Source organism: Typha angustifolia, chromosome 10, assembly GCF_048772165.1.
Source record: "Typha angustifolia cultivar Huaian chromosome 10, ASM4877216v1, whole genome shotgun sequence".
Taxonomy (NCBI): domain Eukaryota; kingdom Viridiplantae; phylum Streptophyta; class Magnoliopsida; order Poales; family Typhaceae; genus Typha; species Typha angustifolia.
This window is the reverse complement of record NC_133248.1, coordinates 1,820,590-1,844,926: the sequence shown is the minus strand read 5'-3', so window position 1 is coordinate 1,844,926 and position 24,337 is coordinate 1,820,590. Positions and strand designations below refer to the sequence as shown.

The following is a 24,337-nucleotide window of genomic DNA, read 5'->3' as shown; positions in this document are numbered from 1 at the left end:
GATCCGGATGTGATTTGAGCACTATTCGACAGGTACTTTTCGATCCATTCTTACCCCTAACGCAACTCCACCTTGAGGCCTTTGATGACTCCTTCCTCCACAAATCAACCTATCTGATGTGAAACAATAAAATTGTGAGGGTTCTAGGAATGACGATTGATAGAAAAAGGAAAGGAATAAGATTTTATACCTCTATCCTCAACTAGGGTTTCACACCCAAAAGTAAATTTCAAAAAAATTCATTTCTTTATTAATTCCGACTAAGTAAAAAAATTGGCCTATTTATAGATTTCACAAATGACAATAAGCAAATAACACATTGAACAATTGTAAAAATGTAAATATAGCTCTAAACACTATAAATAACAAATGTATAATAAAGTAATTGACTTAAGACTAATTCCTTGAAGGAGGAACTGCACTGATACATGTGCTCATGTAATATGTCAGTGTTACATATAAATATAACTCTAAATACCATAAATAATAAATGTACAATAAAATAATTGACTTAAGACTAATTCCTTGAACAAGGAACTTCACTGATACATGTGCTCGTGTAATATGTCAGTGTTGTTCGTATTATTCTCCTCGGGTGGGAGAGAGCTCAACTCTATTGAGTGTATCCCCTGCAACACTCATATGGCTTCAGTCCAATAGTTTCTTATCACTCTAAGTCATTTTGATCAAGCCAAATATCATCATATTTAGGGATATGCTTCACAATTCACACCTCCAATTGAAGCTAGAGTTTCACACCAAAATTTTTTTGATGATAAGATTTATCCTTAGTGACTTCGAGCAGTGGACTGAAACTTTTCTCACACTACTCTAGCCTATTAGGTTCCTAACTTTTTAGGTCACTTCAGTCAAGCCAAACATCATCATACTTATGAATAGGTTTTATACCTTCACCCTCAAGCTAGGGTTTCACACCCTAATCTTTTTTATATCAAGATTTGTCCTCAGTTTCAGAAAAGACACCGATTATGGGGATGAGAAAAGGAGTCGATAGGGACGTGGCAGTGGTAGATAGGGTTGGTGGCTACGAGTAGGCGATGGAAGGTGGTGCAGTTTAGAGAAGATAGCGTTGGTTGTGTTGGAGAGTAGGGGTGGCAATCAGGTGGTGTTAGCCGGGCTCGGGTCGTGTCAAATTCGGGTCAGGTCATGATAATGCAAATATGAATGTCTCGTTTATTAAACGGGTCAGAATTTTTAAACACTAACATGATTCGTTTATTAAACAGGTTACATGGTCATAAATAGGTCTTCAGATGGCACAAACTATTTATTTATTTTTATAAATTATTCAGGTTATAAATGGGTTGTAAACGGGTTTATTCAGATTATAAACGGACTTTTTGTGTTATAAATGGGTTAATGGTATCATAAACAGGTTAGTTAGGTCATAAATGAGTTATTGTGTCATAAACTGGTTGGCGGGTAGTGAACTGTTTGACGGGTCAAGTCATAAATATGTTAATTGGTTGAGGTAATAAATCTGAACATGACCCATTTAATAATTGGGTTAGATGGGTTGACCCGTTTATGACCTGAATCTAATTAGACTAAACCCAAACCTTTTTAAAAAGTCAGGTTGTCATGTCGGGTTATAAGGTCGGGTCAACTTTTGCCACCCTTAGTGGAGAGCAACGCTAGCAGTGTTAGCGTTGGTGGAGAGTGACACTAGCAGTGACACCGTTGGCGGAGAGCACTACTGGCGGTAATGGCATCGCTAGAGAAGTTGATGGCTGTGAGGAGTTTGGTTAAGGAATCGGGTTGTGGTTGGCTGTTGTTCACCATGGTTTCGGTCACCAGCTACCCTGTCATTAGGTCACTAACTTCCTTGACCTTTCGGCACCAAAACTATTGAACTTGGGTATGATCTTTTGTCAAAATGGAATGATCTTACTTCTTCGGGTAGGTTCAAATATGCTGAGGTTGAAGATGACTTAAGGTTAATGAGTGGGAATGAGATTAGGGTTAAAGCTAACGGGTGGGAACCTTGATTATATCCAGGAGGCAAATAATGCACTATTTGATTGTTAGCTACAAAATTATAAGACTTAATTTAATACGGATTCCTAGCAAGATGAAAAAGTAACTCAGCAGAGTAAAACATTATAGCTATTTCTAGGTGTAATTGATTACGAGAAACTATATTAAATGACTTTTCAAGAGCTGTTTTTCTAGTTGTCCTTCTCTTCTTTGGTCTATAGGGCATATTAAAAAATAAGTTCCAAAGGGCATACTAGAAGTTCCAATGCTGAACTGACTTTGGCAATGATATTGATTTTGGCATAGAGTTCCTTATTTTTAATTCAGCCTCCTCCTCAATCCTTTTCATCTCCATGATATGGTGACTATTTACTTTAGGACGTAGTTTGATTTCGTATCCACTAATTCTCATCACATGCGTCTTTACTCTATAAGAGATCCTTTATATATATTTGCTGACAATAATTGCACTGAAACCTAGTATTTCATCATCTTTCTTTCAACTTTTCCAATTTAGTTACATATTTTCAAAGTGGGGCATTGTCTTCTGCCGCCACATTAGTAGTACTAGCATTCATGCCTTTAATAGCCATTTACCTGTGGTAAAAATAAAACAGAGAAGTTCTAACACGATAATAATCTAACTGTTACTATTAAGATAAGCATTCTAACATTCTAATTTAACATATAATTGGTTTTTCTTCTCTGCAATAAAAGAGAGAATTTCTACTAACCATTCCACAACAATTTAACATATAGGAGAAGAAAAATCCAAAGAAAAAAAAATGCACAATTTCAGAGAAAAAATTCAGAGAACAAGGGAGAAAAAACTGAGAAAAGGAAAAGAAAAAAAAAACTGTGAAATGAAACTGAAAACAGAAATTGAGAAGGGAAAAGTGGAAGAAATTAGGTGAAGAAAATTTAGAGAAGAAACTCAGAAGAAATTGCAAAAAAACTGAGAGAAGAAATTGAGGAAAAAAAGAGAGACAACTAGAGGGAAAAGAAATACAGGTGTGAGAGAGTGAGAGAAGAAAATCGGCGTCGTTCTCGGCTCGTTGCTGTTGTGTGCCGAGAGAGGGGGAGAATGACGTCATTGTTGGCTCGTTCGTCGAGAGAGATATGGAGAGCGACGTCATCATCTTCTCGTTCGTCGAGATAGGGGGAGGATGTTGCCGCCATCGACTCGTTCGTCGAGAGAGGGGGAGAACGACGTTGTCTCGGTCAACGAGAGAGAGGGAGAGACGTAGAGGGGCTAGGCACAAATCGATTAGAGAGGGAGAATGAAAGGAGGTGGGGAGGTGGATAATGGGTTAAGTTAACGGGTTAGCTTAACAGGTTTATGAAATTAGACCCGCCCGATTACCTAATAAGCCCAAAACATATCCCTAACTTTCCCTAACCTATCCAGCTGTATCTGAAAATTAAAATTAAGCATTTTAATTTTGAATACTTCAAAAACATATTGGATATGTATCTGGGCCATATCCAGCCAGTATCAGTATCAGTATCCGTTACATATCGGATATGGATTCCTCCCCCTTTTTTGCGGTATCTGTGCTTCCCAGTTTGTAGAACTTATAGTTTGACACCCCTCATTTCTATTTGTAGGTATTTTTAGTGCCAAAATGAGTCCCTCATAATCAGTGTTGAGTCAGCTGAGGGACTTCAGAAATGGTATCTGAAATGGCTTGGTAAGAATCCAGGAAGAAGCATATGCAATTTGGAACAGTGGATAGTGGACAGTGGCGGGCGGCATGCAGTGGTGTTGGCAATTATGTCAAAAGTTGCATAAAAGTTGTGATGGTGTGGTACTGTGGTTAGGCTGCTTGTTTGCACCTCCAGGTGTGTGGGCGTGCTGGTACTTGGCCAGGCTCAATGGTGAAGGGCTGGAAGAAAGAGATTACTCAAATGGCTTTCTTTTGGGACATTGTGTGCCAATGTTATTGTTGCATGTCTTATGGCAACACTTGCAGTGATAAGCAAAGCGGTATACAAGCACTTAAAATATCAGCTAAGATGTATTGATTGTTTTTTATTATGTCAATGTTCATTAAAAACCATAAGCTCTTCTTAGACGTACACATTCGTAAGTCTGAAATTTCTAAAGATTTTATTTTCAAGTAATACTGGGTTATCATACTATTGAGTTGGATATTATGAGGTTGTTTGCCACTGTCCACAATTTTGTGTTATGTATTTATTATTCTCTTTTCCTGTTTACATATAAAATAAAACATCTGAATAGTCATAGTTAAATCAGTTTTTCTTCTCTCCAGTCTCCACTTCATCCAAAGTTCTTTTATTTTAAAGAACTGTGAGGTTATTTACTTAGATTGTAATTTGCTTTTCTTTTTCAACATTCTGAACCTTGACAAGATAACATACATATAGTGAAATCAGCTTTCTATTTTTTTCTGAATATATCAATTTGTTGTTTGCAGGTAAATACAAAGAGGAGCGAGATCATTTTGAGTGGAGTTCAGATGGGCTTTTATATGCTGCAGCCACCTTCCTTCTCTCATTTGCTATGGGGACTTTGATCTTCTCAGTACCAGTTTGGATAAGCATTACAACTAGCTCATTCATCTTGTTCCTCTGCAGACACAAAGAGGTACCTTTCTATGATCACTACTAATTACTTGTGATTGTGCCATCTTGGTCCCTAGTTGTCTTTGGGACGTGTGACAGCCACATCAAGAGGACAGTATTGTAAGGATCCATGGGCTTCATTCTTTAGGAGTTAAATTGCTGTATGCGTCTAAAATGTTGTTGCTCTTATTTTAGGAGATAAATATTGTAGTTATCTTGTATCAAATTACAATTGTTTGCTTTGGCATTGCGCACACCAGTGCCCCTTAATTAGCAAATAGTGAAGAATTTTTGTCAGGTTGAGTTTATCTATGTTCATAAATATCCTGATCGGATTACAATTTCTCTAAGTAGTCAAAATATGAGATCCTTGTATCTCTTTCGATAGTCAGATGGGGCTTTACATACGATCTAGTGGGAACTGCTGAGTATTATCCAGTTAGAAGTACAAGATCAGTACATTTCACATAATTGGTGAAGGCTATCAGTGTTGTAAGAGTTCTAAACAATCTTATTTATCTCTGTTTTAAGAGTTGTAAAGTACAATCTTATGTATATGGTAAAACTTCCATTTTCATGAACTGCTCTTACAGTGATGATTTAAGCTTCTTCTATGTGTTCTCAAGCACATCCTGCATGATTACCTCGCATCCATTCTCTTTGAGTTTTTTGATACTGTCCATGGATAGGCTATCCATTCTAGACAAATGTAACACTTGAAGGGACGTGAGGTGTTGCAGTCCCTCCTCAGGAACCATCCTCAGCTTGGGGCAGTCCCATAGAACCAAGTGACTGAGCCTGGGCATCGCCCCTACCTCTACCTTCCATTCCTCAACAGAGTCGAGTCCCCAAAACGACAGTGTTTGCAGCCTAGGGAACCCGTGTGAAGAGCAGCACATGCTCCTCCCACTATATGCATCTGCCCCCAAGTCAAGAAACATGAGGCTTGGAAGCTTCTCTAGTATTGGAATTGGGTCTTCTTGCAATTCAGATGATACCAATGAGAGCAACCTGAGGTTTTGTGGGAGAAGGTTAACATCTAAGAGCCTCCTTTGATCGGTCAGTTGTCCGAAAAATGTCAGCTCGTGAAGATTTGGGAATTTGAAGAATGCCTCCGAAGGGATTTTATCGGTATCCAATGTCAACGAGACGAGTGTGGTCATTCCTACCATCAATGATTTGATTGTTTCTTCCCAATTATACTTGAACGAAGATGATTCAGTTATTTCCAAAGTATGTAAGCTTCTTTGTTGGTTAGGCTTTGGTGGAATAATAACTGCTACTTTCCCCAAGTATACATTCCTCAATGTTGGGATGTCCCAAAAAGAACTCGGAAGACATCTTATAATTGTCCCTCTTGCATCTAGAGTATGCAAGTTTAGAAGATGGCGCCACATGGAAGAGGGAAGCTCCACATCCTCACAGTCTGTAAATCCAAGATATCTTAGATGGATCATTTCTTTGATTTCCTTATCAATCTTAATACCACTTAAGCCATTTAGAAGGAGCACACGTAGGAACCTCAATCCACCTAGGCATGGTGCCAACTTTATCTCTCCTAACTTGAAGGCTAGGAGAGTCCGCAGATTTGGTACAACACCACCAAGTTTGTCCTCGAAGAAGTTATGGAGAGTAACACGGCATGCTGGCATTGCATCTGAATTCATCGTCTCAACATCCCTATGGCTGTTGCAGACTTTGACAAACCCATCATTTCCTCCCTCTTCGATAGCCCAGTCACGTAGCATATCATGGATGCGAATATAATCAATCCATCCATGCGCAATGCTCCTGTCAGTAACTTGTACCAAGCACCTCTGGACCAGCTCATCCAATACTCTGCGAGCAGTTTCTTCCAACTCTTCTCCTCGTCTATGCGGCACAAAACCCTCGGCAATCCACAGCTGAATTAACGTAATTACTGGAATTCATAGTCCTCTGGAAAAGATGCAATGTATAGAAAGCAAGATTTCAAGTAATAGTCTGGCAAGTCATGATAACTGAGAGCCAATATGCGTTTGACATTATTTTCATTGTCCAAGACTTCCCAATTCATTTTGCCAACTAATTCTGACCATTTATGGTACTCGAGGTTCCTTGACAAATAACCCCCCAAAACCACGAGGGCCAGAGGTAGGCCTTCACATTTCTTCGCGAGTTCCATCCCCAAACCCTCTAACTCATTTTTGGTGCTTTCGCTTACATCTTGATATGATGGGAAGGCTTTGCTGCGTAGAAGCTCCCAACTCTTTTCACTATCTAAAAGAGTTAGCTCATGAATTTCTCTTTTCTGGTTCACATGTCTAGCAACTTCAAAAATACGAGTAGTCAATATAACTCTACTCCCTTTATTGGCCTCAACGAAGACACTAATAGGATTTTGAAGTTTATCCCATGTGGTAGTTTCCCACAAATCATCAAATACTATTAAGAATCTTTTCTCCTTTAGCAATTCCCTAAGAGTCTTTCTCATTTCTTCTTCTCTTTTATCTATTTCTTCGATATTTTTTTTGGTGGTCTGTCTTATGATTTCTTGCAACAGATAAGAGACTTCATACGTCTGAGAAACTGTTACCCACGCAACAATATCAAAATGCTGCTTAACTTGAGAGGAATTGTAAACTTTCCTGGCAAGAGTAGACTTACCCAGACCACCCATCCCGACAATGGAGATGACGGTGAGTAGTTGGTTGTCCGGATCGACCAGTTGCTCCACTATTTGGTCTCTGTAACTATCAAAGCCTATGACATCCACGTTATCATCAGAATCAGGAGAGAATAGCCTCCGAGCAGGAAGAGTCTCATCCTTGGAGCTATTCTCCCCGATTTCGATTTCGTCTATCTTAGCAATACCAAATTTGGATGTGCTATCAAAGATGTTGCTAAGCCTTCTATTTATCTCCCCGATCTTTACACCAATATCATGAAGTTGCTTCAAATCACTAAATTTATGGGCATACCTTGATAAGGCTCCCCTGAAGCCTCTCTTCATGTTATTCCTCCTGGTCATGTAGTTGGCCATCTCTACAACATTGTCGGCATCATATGCTACGTCTCGTAGCTCACGTACCCAATTTTTCACCCTCTTATCTCCATTCCTCCACTTGGTGTCTGCATCCTTGAGGAAGGCTTGAAGTCGCCTCAGCTCTGCTTTCATGTCCTCCACTTGCTCTCGAACACCACGCAAGAAGCATGTTTCTTGGATCATAGGATTGATGACGAGGTTCTCAAGAACTGTAGATAGAGCGCTCTCGGCCATCTCTTCCTCCCGGCTCTCTTTCTCTCTCGCTCTCTCGCTCTCTCGCTCTTTCAATGGGAAAATTGGTGGGGAATTTGGCAGCTTTCTGAGAAACAGTAGTAAACTAAGGAAGCGTGTTCCAAAATAAATATGACTTCCTTGTACTTGATAGTTGAACCATACCGGGTTGGGACTTGAATTGGACTTTTAACCCGGTTCGTTAAGAGGTAAAAGTCGGATCCTATTCAAAAATGGGTAGTGAACTGATTTTATATTCAAATCTACTATGCTAATGTAGCACCAACACTTAATTTTAAATGCAAAGCTTTTCAATTTCTCATATATTTATACGTTGTAATCATATGAACTAACTGTTTGGGCTCCTTTCGTATATCTCGATTCATAATCAATCCTAAATATGCAATCCATTTGAATTTGATAAACTGATGTGATTCATAATCGGATTCGGTTTTTCTAATCATCAGATCCAATAACATTAAGCTAGTGTTTAGATGCTTTACCCAAGCACCAAGGAAAGCGAAGTATCTCTCCTTGTCTTGCAAAGCATATTTTTTTCTTTATTAAAGGCTTAATTATAGTGACACAAAGGTGTTAGCAAAGCATCTCTCTTTATTAAAGGCTAAATTATACTACCCTGATTGGAATAAAAAGCTTATCTGTAATTCCTTTCCAGACCCACGCAAATGCAAGCTAAGAGAAGGACGTTAAAAATATACATTTGGTATTTTGAATTAAATTTAAATATGTACTCAGTTTGGATGGATTGATTCTATTAGCCTTCCTGATGCTGGAAAGGGATGAGCAGATAAGGTGTCCACCATGAATGAGGAATTCAAATTAATATTAACTTAATCTAGGAGTTTAGTGAAGTGATATAACAGTAGGATATGTTTTGCTTATATTTTGTAAAATATAAGTACAATTCACAATTTGGGAAAATATAAATTATGAACTATAAATTCATACAAAGATAGGATACTAAATACAAATTGCAAGTCCACTATCTAAACCTTAATTCAAAACCAACCTCGCTACTAGGGACAAAACTTATAGTAGTCTATTGTGCGAAATAGGGTAGCGGAAAGCGAAACTCCAATCAAACGGTAACAATCTCAATAAAATAGTAAAAAATAAATCCAATACAATTAGGAAAAATCATAAATAAGATGCTAATAGTAGAGAATATTATAAATTAATCTAACCATGAATTAGTAACTCCAAATACAAGTAATTACAGAAAAAAGAAAGATAAACACAAAATTTTATGTGCAAATCTTTCATCCACTAATTCAATATAAGTACAAAGAGTTTTCCAAACATCAAACCATCTTAGTCTAATAGTGGCTATCCCTCTTAAATATTTCCCATGATTATTTTGTTATAAAACTCCAATTAGGAGGAAATTGTAGGCCTTTTGAATGGAAGGGCGTTCGATCGCTCATGCACTACTAGTAACCCATTCTGCAGACCGTTCAAATGGGTGGACAACGTTTGAATATCAGTGCACCATTGGGAATCTGTTCGAATACCTTTCGAACACTAGCCCCTTTTAAACTCTTGAGCTAATCGAACGTTCGAACGTCGCTCAACTGCCTCCATCTCATTTGAATGAATAAACATAGTTCGAATGTTAGCACATAAATCTAGAATGACAGTAATCTACAATGAACGTCGTTCGAATGCTGTCAACCTTTCGAACAGTTTTCTTGATTCAAGCAAATTTTCAACATAGTCAACATAGGATAAACAAGAACATATTAGAGATGTGAAAGTTAATAATATTTCAATTAAGGATGTCTTTGGTTATTAGAAAGTAAGGGAAGAAAGTAAACATTTTAAAAGAAATTTCTCTACTTTTGATGTTTGGTTGTAAAACATAAATAAAAAATATGATTTCCTTATTAATCAAAATCCGCTCCATTTTTTTTATTTTTCTTAAGGAAAGAGTTATTTCATTAAAGTCAACCAAAGTTAAACCGAGTATCGAATGATAGACATAGCCAAAAGTTTAGAGTCCAACAACATTTAAGAAATAGTTAGGGTGTTACCCCAAAAAAATGCTCTAAACTCTTAAGAATGAGGAAAAAATATTATTCAACATTGCCTTGAATGTAAGATCTAAAGAGAGAGAGAGAGAAAAGAGAAGTGAAGATAGAGTTGGGCTGGGCTGCATTCAAGCTATTGGTTACCTTATTAAGTGGAATTAGGGATTCAGAGTTGGGTTGGGCTGCATTCAAGGCTTCAAGTTATTGTTAGGTTGATAGAAATTTTTGGGCATTGAATAATTGAATTGTAAGTATTCAGATTTTTAGCCCAATGTTTCTTGTGGGGGCTCCCATGAGCACATTGGTTTTCCTCCAGGTTTGAATATATTTTGTCCCTAGTAGTAGTGAAGTGTGAGGAAATTTTGTGGGGTTTGGTGGTGGACATATTTTACGTTGAGGACTTGCAAATTTATATTTAACACCCTATCTTTTTATGTATTTATGATTTACACTCTATCATTTTTAACATCATTAAACTTGTTGATCTTGATAAAAAAAATTTAATTCATTTGCCCAAAAGTGTAAAATTTTAACCCTCCAAGTGTGATTTTTTATAAATATTGAAAGTATTAAGTGTAAATCATAAATAAATAAAAAGATAGGGTGTTAAATATAAACTTTGCCCTGTTTCTTCCATAAAGAAGACCAAGATGTCATCAATTTACGAAAGATTTGTTGCCACTGGTATAAGTCCTCATTGATTTCTAATAAGAAAATAAGATTAAATTCATTTTACTCCATTAAACTGCAGCTACAAAAAACACCATAAAATAATCTTGCTTTTGTTTATATATATATATATATAAATCAAGAGACATGACCCTTGAGATCATAAAATTTATAATAATAATGAACTTAGATCTATAGTTTTATTGAAGCGAAAAGCATTTCAATTGTATCTCTATTTTTTAGTTTTAAAAAGAAATTATATTTTACAGTCCTATGATTATATTTAAATTTGTTTTGCAGGTTATAATTTTATTTGTATCACTTTACCTTCTTATAATTATATTTAGATTAAAATTTATTATATTTTTATTATATTTAATTAATCTAAGAGTGGGACAGTGGAGATCTTGAGTAGTAAACTAGGAGACGATGGATTGATAATTCTATTAACTTTGTAATCGATGTATTTTCTTTATATTTTGGATATAATTTTTATTTTACCTTTATTCGAACTATGATTAAATTAATTCTCAATCTACAAATTTATTAAAATACTAGGATTAAAGAAAAGTGTTAGTCAAAAAAAGAGAAAAATATATAAAAATTTAGGAGTCCAATAAAAGAAATAGTTAGGGTGTTATCTGAAAAATGCTTATACAAAGAATGAAGAATAATCTATGATACATCTTAAATATAGATTCCATTTGTTCACCGCAAGTTCCTGGAACATAAGATCGAGAGAAGAGAGAGAGAAGAGAGAGAGAAGAAGAGGGGAGGAGAAAAGGATAGGCTACTTTTCCGGTCAACGCACCGCCGTCCTTCTCCCTTCCTCCCTCCAACGTTCAAACCTTTCTCTTCCTCTCCTCGACGCCATTAAGACCCAAAGGTCCCACCTTTCTCTGAAACATAATTCGCATTCTCCCTCTCTCTCTCTCTAGATCGGCGTCGCTGGTGGCCAGGGGAGGATGGTGAGGTTACCATACCTGACGGCGCTCACGACTCTCTTCAGCTACGGGCTCCTCTTCGCGTTTGGGCAGCTGCGAGATCTCTTCCGGAAGCTCCTCGACTTGTCCAAATCCGAGAACCTTCAGGTGGGTCGCCTCGATTTCGAGATTTGTGTACTTGTTGTCCTCGCAGTTGGCTGGATTTTGGTTTCCTGAGGTGGGTTTTGGTTGATTTGGGAATCAGGGTTACGCGCCGATATGTTTGGGTCTGGAGGATTTCTACACGCGAAGGCTCTATCTCCGGATTCAGGTGGGTTCTTGATCCATTCTTTTCTGTTGGGCGTTCTTACAATTCTCTTCTTTTCCTGGATAAAAATTGGAAAAAAAATTCCCGTCTGAGGTTCTGTAATCAAAAGAGACCAAGAAGAAGATTCACGGACAATTTTGTTGGTTGAAATATGGGCACTGGCATTGTAAAATTTTTGTTTATGAAGGCAGTTTGAGATGTACTATGATGATTCGTATCTGCTCTTTTTTTCACCTTTAAAATCGTAGAAGAGAAAACGATGAAAAAGGTTAGTCTGGTGCTCTTTAGGAGGATTATTCTACATTCGGGTATAGAAAAGAGTGTACGGCTAAAGGCGGTTACAAATTTTTGTGTTAGATGGAAATTTATGGGAAGCAAAATTACCATGCAGATAAAAGTAATTCTTTGAAAATAAGAAATGGGATTTGAAGGAGATGTGAATTATCTTGTCTGGTTGTGTTCTAGGAAGTATGGATCACAAAGTTTGGTGCTATCATGTGATTCCACTATCTGCAGAGTACTTTGAACAGCAAAATGAAGATAGAGAAACAAAATAAAACTTTAGGAATCACCTGCGAATTACTAGTTGGCTTTAATAGATTTCTGCAATGTCAGGACTGCTTCGGCCGACCAATAGCTAGTGCACCAGATGCATGGATTGATGTGGTGGAGCGTCACTCAAATGACAATAACAAGACACTCCAGTAAGTTATCTACCACTTTTCTCTATACAATGAATGATTTGGCTTGTACATGTATAATTATCTCGCACATTCCTACTATGAACTTGTTTGCTACATAAGGGTTTCAATTCCTGTGAAGTTTATTAGTTTCTCATGCAGGTCATCAATCTTACATGAGTATTTCTTTGATGCAGTCGGACCTCGAACACAACCAAGTGCCTCAATCTTGGATCGTATAATTACCTTGGTTTTGCTGCAGCCGATGAATACTGCACACCTCGTGCTATCGAGTCTCTGAAGAAATACTCACCCAGTACCTGCAGTGTCCGGGTAGATGGAGGTAGAAAATTTATTTCCTCAAGGAAATACATGTTGCCAGTGTTTGAGATTTTGCTAATCCTGAATAATATCAGGCACAACTAAACTGCACACTGAGCTGGAGGAGCTAGTTGCACAATTTGTTGGAAAGCCTGCTGCTGTTGTTTTTGGCATGGGTTATGTGACAAACTCTTCTGTTATTCCTATTCTCGTAGGGAAGGTTTGTATAAGAGCTGAAGTCATATGAAATTGTTTTCATTAGGCTTGATTTTAATTTAACTTTATCGCTTACTGAATTTCAAAAATCATGATCAATACAGGGTGGGCTGATAATTAGTGACTCTTTGAACCATAATTCTATAGTGAATGGAGCTAGAGGATCAGGGGCGACAGTACGAGTTTTTCAACACAATAGTAAGTTCAGTTATCATAGAAGTAAAATACTCCAGTGATGTTGTAAGAGTTCACAACTTCAATTGCTACATATTTCATCTGTAGATCCATCACACTTGGAAGAGGTGCTGAGAGAACAAATCGCAGAGGGACAACCTCGTACCCATAGGCCATGGAAAAAGATTATTGTTATTGTTGAAGGAATCTACAGCATGGAAGGGGAGCTTTGCAATCTTCCTGAGATTATAACTGTTTGCAAGAAATATAAGGTTTGATTGTGTGGGCATGATAATTTCTTGATCTCTTGTTCCAACTATCATGTTTACGTAGTTATGTACTAACTATTGCTTGCCATCTAGTCCTTTTTATTTGTTTGGGAGTCATATATTGAAGGGTTATCATATTGCAATGGCACTTTGAGTTTCCTGAGGAAGTTAACATCAATCTCAAAAAAATTCTATGGAGAAAATCCATTAGCTCATACAAGATGTTCTTGGGAATAGGTTTATACATACTTGGATGAGGCCCACAGCATTGGAGCAGTTGGAAAAACAGGCAGAGGGGTTTGTGAGCTCCTAGGAGTGGATCCAGCTGATGTAGATATTATGATGGGAACTTTTACAAAATCATTTGGTTCCTGTGGTGGCTACATTGCAGCATCAAAGGTATTCCTTATTCATCCACTATTCTACTTTTTAAGAAGATGGAATATAAATGTTAACATTCAGTTAATTTTCCTTCATCTTTCAGGAAATTATTCAATATCTAAATTATGCATGTCCGGCGCATCTCTATGCGACTTCCATGTCACCACCTGCAGTTCAACAAGTTATTTCTGCAATTAAGGTTATTCTTGGAGAAGATGGCTCCAATAGAGGTGATGTATTGTTCACATAATTCAAATCTAAGATTCATTCACCAAGTTAATGCAACACTGTCCTTTCCTGAGAAGACTTCTGATATGTGGTCTATTTCACCTCAATAGGGGCTAAGAAACTTGCACAAATTCGTGAAAATAGCAATTTCTTCCGATCAGAACTTCAGAAGATGGGTTTTGAGGTTCTTGGAGACAATGACTCACCAGTCATGCCTATCATGCTTTACAATCCTGCTAAAATACCTGCTTTCTCTAGGGAATGTTTGAGACAAAATGTAAGTTCGACAGACACAGCAATATTACTTGTCTTACATGTCTTTTGTTGAAATTTCCTTGGAGGTCAGCATGCATGATATGTTCAACTTAACACTTATTTAGTGTTTGACCATTTGAAACTGTTCCATATTTTTCTTTTTCCGTGACTCATCTAAGTTTTATCAAAATACTTTGTTGTAATTTACTGAAATTTAGAAGCACAATAATAACTAGACATGACTTCATATTTTTACTTGGCTTGGTTTAGTGAAAGTATTTTCAGAAGAAATTACCTAAAACAGATTATCTACTAACCCCACACCATAATAGTCACAATATGGCAGAAATACATCACCAAAATACCAATAAACACTAAAAAGTTCTAGATAGCCAACCAAGTTTCACAAAATATTCAGAACACAATTCTACATCCAGTCATAATTTGTCTAGTACTTGACATCCCCGAAAACTTATTGTTTTGAAACAAGTCAATAAATGGGAAAATTGTATATTAGAATCAAAGTTCCAACACTCAATACTGAAATTAGGATTGGTCATTCAAAAAATGAAACATATTGATTGTATTGCATCGGCCACCCATATCGGATTATACTATTTTATAATTAAATAAAATTCTATATATTATTTAAAAATATAGAATTTTTTTTAAAATGTAGAAAAATAATAAGAAAATAAGAAAATATTAATGACTCACATATGAAACATAAAAGCTAAAAAAATGGATTAACTTACTCAAAACTTTGGTGAATATCGAGTTAGCTCTCCTTTCTCCTTTCCTTCCTCCCTCCTTTTGTTTCTTGCGGCGGGCACCTAATGCAGATCCCATGATCTCAATGCTTGCGACCTCAGGTTTGTTTGTTGTTATTTATCTTTCCCCTCTATCGCTTGCCCCATCTCGCATTTCTCTCTCTACTCTCTCTCTAGCCTCTCCTTTTTTTTCGTCCTCTCTCTCTCTCTCTCTCTCTCTCTCTCTCTCTCTCTCTCTCTTAATCTCTGTTACTGCAGCAGATTTTCTGCTGCAGTAGGGAGGGACCTGTTAAGTTGGAAAATCCGAATTATGTTCCTATGGTATTTATTACACTTTCAAGAACATTTGGACTCTTGATGAAGAAGCCAGCCCTGTGGCTTTTCACCATTATCCAATATTTGGTTACCTATGATGAGATTCACATTTTGCAAGTGTGAAGTCGTGCCAATCACTTTAACAAAGCATTAGCTCTAATACTTCAGGATTTATATACAATGTTATACAGGCAAATGCGACACATTATACCCTGCACCAGACATTAATGATGTCATCTGTCATCTTTTAATAATTTGTCACTATTTTTATTTCTCAATGTACTTGGACAGTGTTTATTAGCTAGACTATAAGTACTGATATGGCATGCTACCAAAACCATGTAGGTTGCTGTTGTGACAGTTGCATTCCCTGCGACACCGCTACTGCTTGCCAGAGCTCGGATCTGCATCTCTGCTTCCCACTCCAGGGAGGATCTCATAAAGGGCTTGGAGGTAACTTAATATTTATCAGCAACTTGTTATTCGTTCATTAGCTGATTCAATGGATTGTCCTTCATTACCACCCTTATGAATAATATCAAATGGCCAATATTCAGGTCATCAGCAGGGTTGGAGACCTTGTCGCGATTAAGTACTTCCCTGTTGAACAACAGAAGCCCCATGCAAGCGAGAAGCTCAAGAAGCTTGAATGAAGTACTAATTGATATAGAGGAATGAAGCACCCAGTCCTGTATTTCTGTTGTCTTCTTTAGATCTAGCGAGTTTATTTGGTGGGCATGAGGTCCTTAATTCAATTATCAGGAGATGATTTATTTCCTCTGATAACTATTTAGCCTTTCAATCTCTGTTACAGCATATATGTACATATATTAGACATGGTGTGATGATACTCATTGTTCTTTTTCCTCTTGCTATTTCCTGAGTGGCAATGCCGAATCTTTCGAGTTAATGAGCTGTTTATGGCAAGTTGATGGTTTAATTAACCTTATTTGCTTATCCAGTTATTCCTTTTCTCTTCTCTTTTCCTCTCTTTCCTTACATTGCCCTTTTCTGTTTTCACAAAAGGCCAGACTGTATCATTATATTTTGCAGTTATACACCTCTTACAATTTAGCAGCCCCTTTTATCAAATTTCTAAGGTCATTAGATGGTGGAAGCATCAACCTAATCGACTACATAGTATTTGTGTTCTCTACCTTGTCTCATGGTCTAGTAAACTAGTCCCCACGTAAATTATCTTGAATTATCTAAACAAAGATTAATAAGGCCTTATAGAGTATTAATTTGCATGATAATTCCACCAAAAAGTCACATTGCTTGCAAACAAGAGCTATTGATGTGTATATGCATTTGTTTAACATACGAAATATTTACACGATTATGGCAAATTATTAGATCTTGTTTGCAACCAACATAGGTGTTACTCCATTCTTACTAATGGGATTATAAAGTGAAATTCTCTTAAAGATCATATAGTTATTAGATATGGTCTCATGGAATAAAAATATGTGACATAGAAGTGCAAAAATTGATAGGGATGAAGCAATCATAAGAATATTATTATACATAGAGAAGTGATAGAAGGAATGCACCATTCTAAGCTTAACAAAGATGAACAAGATAATAAAGATGATTTACTAACACTCTATCTATCATTAGAACATAAGTATTTTATCCTCCAGTAGCTTTTTTATACTTCAAACTTAAACATTTATAACTTCATGTACCTTGTTCCAATATAAATTTTTTGAACTATCATTGTTTTCATTATATATTTTTTTAAATTTTTATTACTCGCAAATAATAAAAATATTAATATATATATTCTTTTGAACTAAGGAAAAATAATTAATTATACAAAATTTTAAAAAAAGTTTGTGAAAAATAATAGTAATTTAGGAGATTTAAGTGAAATTATTATTAATTACCAATAAAAAGCTCTGTTTGCTGTTTATTACACTTTCAAGAACATTTAAATGACAAAAGGCAAAAGACCGTAGCACCTACTTTGATACCATCAACTACCGTTCGTTTAAGGAGCGGAGCTTAATTAACGGTCGAGCTTTTAAGTGCGAGGCTTCCAATTTCTCTGAAAAGGTTTGGGCGAGTAGTGACGAATTAGGGTTTCGCTATTGACTTCTTCGATTTCGAGAGGGATCGCTTCCTCCCGTCTTGGGATTAAGGTTAACTCGCGAGTCTATTTTTTTTATGTTTTTTGGTCGATTGTGGTATTAGAAATTAAGATTGGCTGAGTATTTTGCTTAATTTTGTTACGTGAATACGACGCATTTAGATAGAGTTTATAGATTCAAGTTTAACTTTGGGTAATCCTTCTGTCGATTGTATCGCTTTGTCATGGTAAATATGTTGGTATTTCGGGGAATCATAGGACGGTCTTTCGTAATCCTAAAACAAGATGATGAAACTTTTTTGACTCATGTAGGTGGAAGATTCTGGTCTCTTCTGTTTGTTCTCTTCTCAGTATTATAATCTAGATGAATGAGTTTTTATTTTTCATAAATTTTGTCTCGAGTATGATGCATGCAGCTAGAGTTTATAGATTCAGGTTCAAATTTGGTGATTTGTTTGTTGATTAGTAGGGTTGATCAGTCTACATATGATTGTAGGTTAGGGAATTATATTGTTGTATTTGGTAATCCTGTATCAAGAATCAATCAATGTTGACTCATGTAGGTGAACTTTTTTTTTGGCATTTTCTTGGTTGTAAGGTTGCATGTGGATTTGGGTTCTAGATTTTTTTATATTTAGCGCAAACAATTTCAATTTGGTTAGCAATCCTGTCTCGTTGGTGATCTTTGTAGGTGCTGCTTTAGGAATATGTTCAAGAATACATTTCAATCAGGGTTCTTATCCATTCTCTACAGCCTTGGGTATGTTACGTTTGGGTGCTTTCATCTGTTTTCATTGTAATGGAGATTAAATTGCTATATGGTTTATCGAAATTACATCCTCTTTGTTCATTTTTCCAGGAGTAAGCCTTTGCAGATATGGGACAAGGAAGGTTAGTAATTCTTGTCTTTGTATTCCTGTTTTTTTTGGTTGTTTCTGTGAATAGAACTTATGATTAGATTGACTACTGGTCCTTGAGTTTAGCTTGGTAGAAATGCTAAGTTGGGAGTTTGGCACCTAATAGTTAGAACTTAGAAGTATGGCTGGTTTGTAGAGTATTTAATTTCTTTTCTCTGTTGTGTTTCCAGTTAGATGATTGTTTGTGATTGTTTGATATGAGGTTAAATATGCATTTTTTTTTCTTTTTGCATTCATTATGTACTAATAATGTAGGTATGCATAGGAATGTTCTGTTCTTGCCACTGATTTTGCTGTGAAATAAATCTTAAAAGTTGTATCCAACCTCCCATAGATTCTTCACGGTATCATATTTCCCTTCCATGAGAAGATAGGTTACTTCAGAAAGGATATGATTGATACATGGATTCAGATTCTCTGTAAACATTGCTTATTTTGACCAGCTTAATTAGTGCAGAAATATTGACTGATCATCAAACCTTCATTATTTTGGCCCTCTGCAGCATCATGTCTAGCACTTGTTGTAACTGATATCTGCAAATTTTCCTTTGATATTTTCTTGTGTTCTATGACTGAAGCACTTACTGGAAATTGCAGTTGTCAATGGGCAGATTAAACGGCCACAGGATGAAGACATCCAGTCCAATGTACTTGAAATAGTTGGGTCAAATGTGCAATCAACATATATAACATGCCCTGCTGACTCTGCTGCAACACTCGGAATAAAGCTTCCATTTTTGGTCATGATTGTAAAGAATCTAAAGAAGTATTTCACCTTTGAGATCCAAGTGTTGGACGACAAGAACGTTCGCAGGCGTTTCAGAGCATCAAACTTTCAAGTGTGTAAGTTTTACCATTTGGATTATGATTTGTTCTCTTTTTCCTGTCTTCCTCCTTCCATTCGTACGATAGATACTAGAAATAAAATTTCTTGACAAGTTTGGACAACAAGATTGTGTTTCAAGTGCATCAATTTGTCAGGTGTATATGCCCCCTTGGAAAATGAAATTTTGAAGCACCAGAGTTATCAACTCAATGATCTGATTTCATAAAATCGTTTGCAAATGTCTTAAAACTCTTGAAAGTAGTATTTGCCAGTTATATTTATTAAGGACAAAGTATCATTATCTATTTTGACATATCTTTAGTTATTTTTTCTTGTGATTCTTTGTTTAGAAGGAAAGAATTAGAGAGGGAAAACATTCATAAACTAATGAAAAGTACTAGTGACTCTTTGATTCCCCTGTTTCTCTCTTTATCTCTTCTCTCCTATTCTTATCCTTTGGTTCTTATTAGACAATGTATTACAATACCATATGTGATATATGTCCCTAATGATAGCGGCAGAGATTGTTTACCATTAAATTAATTTCACCTCACAGACTTACATTACTCCATGAAAGTGCAGTTAAAGCCAGCTGTTCATTTTTGTTTATTCACGATGAATAAGAGTTCATCATGTTGTGAGGAAAATTATGGGAGAAGACATATGGCTAAGTTTTGTTCTTTATGAGATATCTATATCATGTGGATGATTTATTGAAGAATCTCTATCTAATGAAAAAGTAAGAAGATTTTGGACTTTCCGTAGTAAGAGCAGTTAGGAAGGAGAACAATGTGACAATACAAGGCCTGCCAAAAGACAAGTAGCTTTTTCCTAGACTGTATATCAGAGTTTGTATGTTTTCTTAATACTAGTAGACAAGGACAAGGAACCGAGTAAGCAATTGTGCTACAATCAAACTCATGTGACATTTGCCCTTAAATATGCTAGCATTTTATGATCTGTGGATTAGAGAAGTGATGATGGTATTTGTTGATTAAATAAGTATGGTTGGTGCCAACTGCCAAGGAGATGATGGGTTGATGGTTGGCAGGAACTATTGCTCTTCTTTCTGATGGTTTGTTTGTTAAATATAGCTTTTTATGCACCTATGATTCATAGAGCAAACTAGAATTGGAAGAACCTTGGATGATGACTCCTTTATCAGGGGTTATGATCTAGAATTTGTGGCTTTGTGGAGAACTCTTTTCGTTGATGACTCTAGTAAGAAGAGTGATTCGGTCATTTTTGGAGTTCAGAAATCTTTGGGTGGTTGTTTCCTTTTCCTTGAAGAACCTATTGGGTCCTCTTATAGGTAAGATTGTCTTTGGCTTGTGAATGTTTTAAAAAAGAACTCGTGCAAATATGAGGGTGAGGATGGTGTTAGATGGAATCTCAAGAATGTTGTGTTGATGCATCAAGTTTTGAATCCTTCTAATTGAGATATTTTCCTCTTATTAATGTATACACGTGTCATACCAATACCAGTGTCATCTCATCACGACAAAAATCTTTCTTCTTGTCTTTATTTCATCATGTGAAAATAGAATTCCATTGCAGACAGACCAATGAAATTAAACCTTTCGTTAGCAGTTTTCATGAAATTGGATGATCAAAATGGATGCCTTGACGATCTAATCTCCTTGCAGGCTGTGACCAGGGTAAAGCCATATATCTGTACCATGCCTCTGAGGCTTGAAGATGGGTGGAACAATATTCAATTAAACCTCGCTGACTTTACAAGGAGAGCCTATGGCACAAATTATGTTGAGACACTCCGTGTTCAGGTCCATGCAAACTGCCGTCTAAGAAGAATATACTTCTCTGACCGTCTTTACTCGGAAGAGGAGCTCCCACCAGAGTTTAAGCTCTATCTTCCTATGCAAGTAAGTATCTTCTTGTTCTCTTTCCCTCCCAAAAGCAAGTTAAGAGTTGGAACTACGTTTTTCTTGTTTGCTTATACTTCTTTCTGCATCTGATATGAGTATCTCTCAAATTGCAGAAAGCATAGTACCTGGAGGAGGGCTGTGGAAATTGAGTCATGTGGAATACCTGTTAAATGCTAGTGAACTCTACCTGATTAGCAATGAGCTTACTTAGTAGTTTCTTTTGTTATCAAATTCTAGCAAAAGCTCTTGTATTTTTGTAGTGCATTTAGGTCCTTAATTTCCATATGATATATGTTCAATCTAACTAAAACTCATTCTCTTAGAACTTCTTGTTCCTCCAGTCTTATTGTATGTTTTATCATTGTCAGATCATAGCCGTCTTTATGTGTATTGATACGCTTATATGTATATGTATTTCATATATATATATATATATATGAAAGATGCTGTGTTGCATAAGTAGGACAAGAAAGAAGAGAAGAATATGCTGAATATGACTAGATATTGGCAGTCCAATCACTAGTGAACTGTTCTTGGGTTGATTGCTTGCATGGCATAAAAGGCATCTATGTCTGGTCAAGCAAACTTGTGAAAGTACAACCTGCAAATAGATATTCCACTTTGGTTTGACAGACATATGATATGGTTCTCTTGTAAAGCTTAGTGGAATCTCATGCACACCCCCAGAGTTTATTGGATGCATGTACCAGGCCTGATACCCAACTTGAAATGGACATTCTTAGTTTCCAATAGACATTCATAGTCTCCAATAGACATTCATAGTCCTTGGAGACTTAAAAAAGGCATGATATATGTTTTGAATTAAGTGCAGTGTGACTGGTTGCAAGTGCACAAGTAAACATCTTTAAATATGATACATTGTAAATATACATCTTATTTGACCACCATTCTATGCAATTTGATATAGTGGATTGTTTCTTTCATCATTCTATGTTAATTCTCTCATCAATGTGAAAGACCTAAAAAAGCTTAGATCATGAGTATGTATATGCTAATAGGATAGTCAAAGAGATTAGTCTTCATCTACATGTAGCACTCTCCATGGAGAGAATTGAACCCCAAATTTCTGTCTGATAGAATTCGACCATCAATTATATTATTATTATTATTATTATTATTATTATTATTATTATTATTATTATTATTTTACCTTTGAGAGTACCTATAAGGCTATGACCCATGCACCCACTGGCCCTATTGGATGGCATCTAAGGGCATGTGAGGGTGGTCAGAAGTACTACTGGCTGCAGCCTGCTACAACCCCACTTGCATACAATAAACAATGCAGGAAGAAAGGCAAAAGGGATAGAGAGACAGATCTCATGTACAATGGTTTTTATGTTCTCCCAGAGTCATCACCAATTTGTGGGAGTGCCAAGGGAGAACAAAGACAGCAGAGAGGCCCAAATCCAGTGGTTGGATGTGGTGATGGCATGTGTCTATCCTTGGCAGAATTGCATGAAGTTTTACTGATAAAAGCTATAGCTCTGAATGCATGAAGCTCCTATGATCTCAAACATCTTGTCATGCCTCTCTTTCCTTTGCTTTTATTGGTTTAGGGAAAGATTGCTGTGAGAAAGGAACAAGATTGGAGAGGAGGTATACTTTTATCAGAACTTTGTGGGCATTCAAAGTGGGGTGGATGACAAGAAGATTGGAGACAAAAGAGGTGGGAAAGAAATATAGCATGCAAGTGCCAAATTTGTAAGCATTGAGCCTGTCATGCATGTACTGTTTTTGGCTGACACCATTAGAGCATAAGAAATATTCAGGGTCTTGTTTTTGCAAAATAAATCACTGTGTGAGGTTGTGCCAAACTGCCTCCTAAAATATTGTTCCAATTTTTGGAGATTGTTTGCAAGAAAAATGGTGGTGCTTTTCATGGTATTGTTTGATATGGAGAGCTTTTGCAGCATCCATCTGAGATATTAGTTGCACAAAAATGCCTACTTCTATTAATTTTAGTTTGAGTTGAGTTAATATGCGAGAAATAACTATGATAACCCTGCATTAATTAATCTGTCTCCTTGAGAATATTAATAATATCCTCTCTTTTATTGGTAGTAGCTGTTAGGTAAAATTTAACTCATCATATTTTTAAGCCAATAGTGTTAGCGAAGATAAAAGCAAAACATAAGGTGTAAGCATCTTAAAACAAAACTAAAGAAAAACATAATAAGAGTAATCTCTATACAGGGTGCTACTATGGTAGATATATTTTTGATTTTTGTGTTACTTTTTTGGGTGTGGACAAGGTCTTTGACTGTAGTGTGACAGTAATGTGACAGTCATAGAACAGTTCACCTACATGGCTAAATGGCAGTTGAAGTTGTCACACATCCCTCTCTCTCTCTCTCTCTCTCTTCCTGTGATTGTATAAGAATACTATCGAATATGAACTATTTAAGCTGAGTACTTAAGCTAGGGTTCTGTAACACACCCATGCAGGAGCGCATGCAAATAGAAAGGGACGTGGGCAGTTTACTTTACTGGAGAAGCTCAACTTGGGAAGAACTCTGTGAGTGTTGTCTTTTTATGACAACTATTTCTGATATATATTAGAAGCATATAGTATATCTAAATATATATGGCCAAACAATAGGCATGATGGTGACCAATCTCTATTAGGATACGATGGAGTGTGACATTTCACTTTTACCCTTAACCCTTGTATAGTTTCTAGCGATCATTACACTTAGTCCTTTTGAACTATCACAATTTTCACATATATTTTATCAATCTTTTTATTATACAAAAAATAACTAGATGAACTTTCTAAACTAAGAACTTTTTTAGGTCAGAGATCAATATGGTAAAACTAAACTTTAGGGAGTGTATGTGAAAATATTAATTCTAATTTTTATGCCAAACTGTCAGTAAAAGATGCTTAACACCGTATTGGCGATGAATTGAATTGTTATGTTATTTGCACTTCTTTATAGCGATGCTTTTATTGTTAAAAATTATTATTATTATTATTATGTGAAGTTGGGTATTTTTCTCATAATTAACTTATTTTACATTCTCTTGTAAAAGATTTAGGTGATTAATGAGAGGTTTATGAGTCCTAGGCAGTAGGTATTTGACGTTTAGGGTTTATAATTAATAGAACAAAAGGTTGAGTCTCAGGAGTTTCGAAATTGGCAGGCCATTGGAACCTCTTTTTGCTAACTTT

At 36.3% G+C, this 24,337-nt stretch overlaps 4 protein-coding genes across 4 annotated transcripts; 2 read left to right on the top strand and 2 right to left on the bottom strand.

Moving 5' to 3' along the window:
• Positions 1 to 5,198: 5,198 nt before the first annotated feature.
• On the bottom strand, positions 5,199 to 6,335 carry LOC140768359 (putative disease resistance protein At1g59780). The gene has a single exon (XM_073108613.1). The coding sequence runs from the start codon at positions 6,333 to 6,335 to the stop codon at positions 5,199 to 5,201; it is 1,137 nt and encodes a 378-aa protein (XP_072964714.1).
• A 170-nt stretch (positions 6,336 to 6,505) lies between these two features.
• Positions 6,506 to 7,876, bottom strand: LOC140769400 (putative disease resistance protein At1g50180). Its single transcript, XM_073110109.1, has one exon. It carries the CDS (start codon positions 7,844 to 7,846, stop codon positions 6,506 to 6,508), a length of 1,341 nt encoding a protein of 446 aa, XP_072966210.1. The 5' UTR covers positions 7,847 to 7,876.
• A 3,402-nt stretch (positions 7,877 to 11,278) lies between these two features.
• Positions 11,279 to 16,375, top strand: LOC140769090 (long chain base biosynthesis protein 2d). Its single transcript, XM_073109650.1, has 12 exons — positions 11,279 to 11,651; positions 11,749 to 11,814; positions 12,427 to 12,515; positions 12,689 to 12,834; positions 12,908 to 13,032; positions 13,133 to 13,226; positions 13,311 to 13,474; positions 13,709 to 13,870; positions 13,956 to 14,082; positions 14,191 to 14,357; positions 15,766 to 15,873; positions 15,978 to 16,375. The coding sequence occupies exons 1-12, from the start codon at positions 11,526 to 11,528 to the stop codon at positions 16,071 to 16,073; spliced, it is 1,470 nt and encodes a 489-aa protein (XP_072965751.1). The 5' UTR covers positions 11,279 to 11,525; the 3' UTR covers positions 16,074 to 16,375.
• Positions 16,376 to 17,412: 1,037 nt separating this feature from the next.
• Positions 17,413 to 21,613, top strand: LOC140767974 (uncharacterized). Its single transcript, XM_073108040.1, has 6 exons — positions 17,413 to 17,564; positions 18,204 to 18,272; positions 18,372 to 18,403; positions 19,027 to 19,268; positions 20,902 to 21,138; positions 21,255 to 21,613. Exons 2-6 carry the CDS (start codon positions 18,220 to 18,222, stop codon positions 21,261 to 21,263), a joined length of 573 nt encoding a protein of 190 aa, XP_072964141.1. The 5' UTR covers positions 17,413 to 17,564; positions 18,204 to 18,219; the 3' UTR covers positions 21,264 to 21,613.
• Positions 21,614 to 24,337: the final 2,724 nt, after the last annotated feature.

Coding starts and splice junctions, on each gene's coding strand:
- LOC140768359 (XM_073108613.1), bottom strand. CDS start 6,335: ATGCTACGTGACTGGGCTATCGAAGAGGGAGGAAATGATGGGTTTGTC.
- LOC140769400 (XM_073110109.1), bottom strand. CDS start 7,846: ATGGCCGAGAGCGCTCTATCTACAGTTCTTGAGAACCTCGTCATCAAT.
- LOC140769090 (XM_073109650.1), top strand. CDS start 11,526: ATGGTGAGGTTACCATACCTGACGGCGCTCACGACTCTCTTCAGCTAC. Junction 12,835..12,907: donor CAGTGTCCGGGTAGATGGAG/GTAGAAAATTTA, acceptor GAATAATATCAG/GCACAACTAAACTGCACACT. Junction 13,475..13,708: donor CTGTTTGCAAGAAATATAAG/GTTTGATTGTGT, acceptor TCTTGGGAATAG/GTTTATACATACTTGGATGA.
- LOC140767974 (XM_073108040.1), top strand. CDS start 18,220: ATGTTCAAGAATACATTTCAATCAGGGTTCTTATCCATTCTCTACAGC. Junction 18,404..19,026: donor GCAGATATGGGACAAGGAAG/GTTAGTAATTCT, acceptor TGGAAATTGCAG/TTGTCAATGGGCAGATTAAA. Junction 19,269..20,901: donor TCAGAGCATCAAACTTTCAA/GTGTGTAAGTTT, acceptor ATCTCCTTGCAG/GCTGTGACCAGGGTAAAGCC.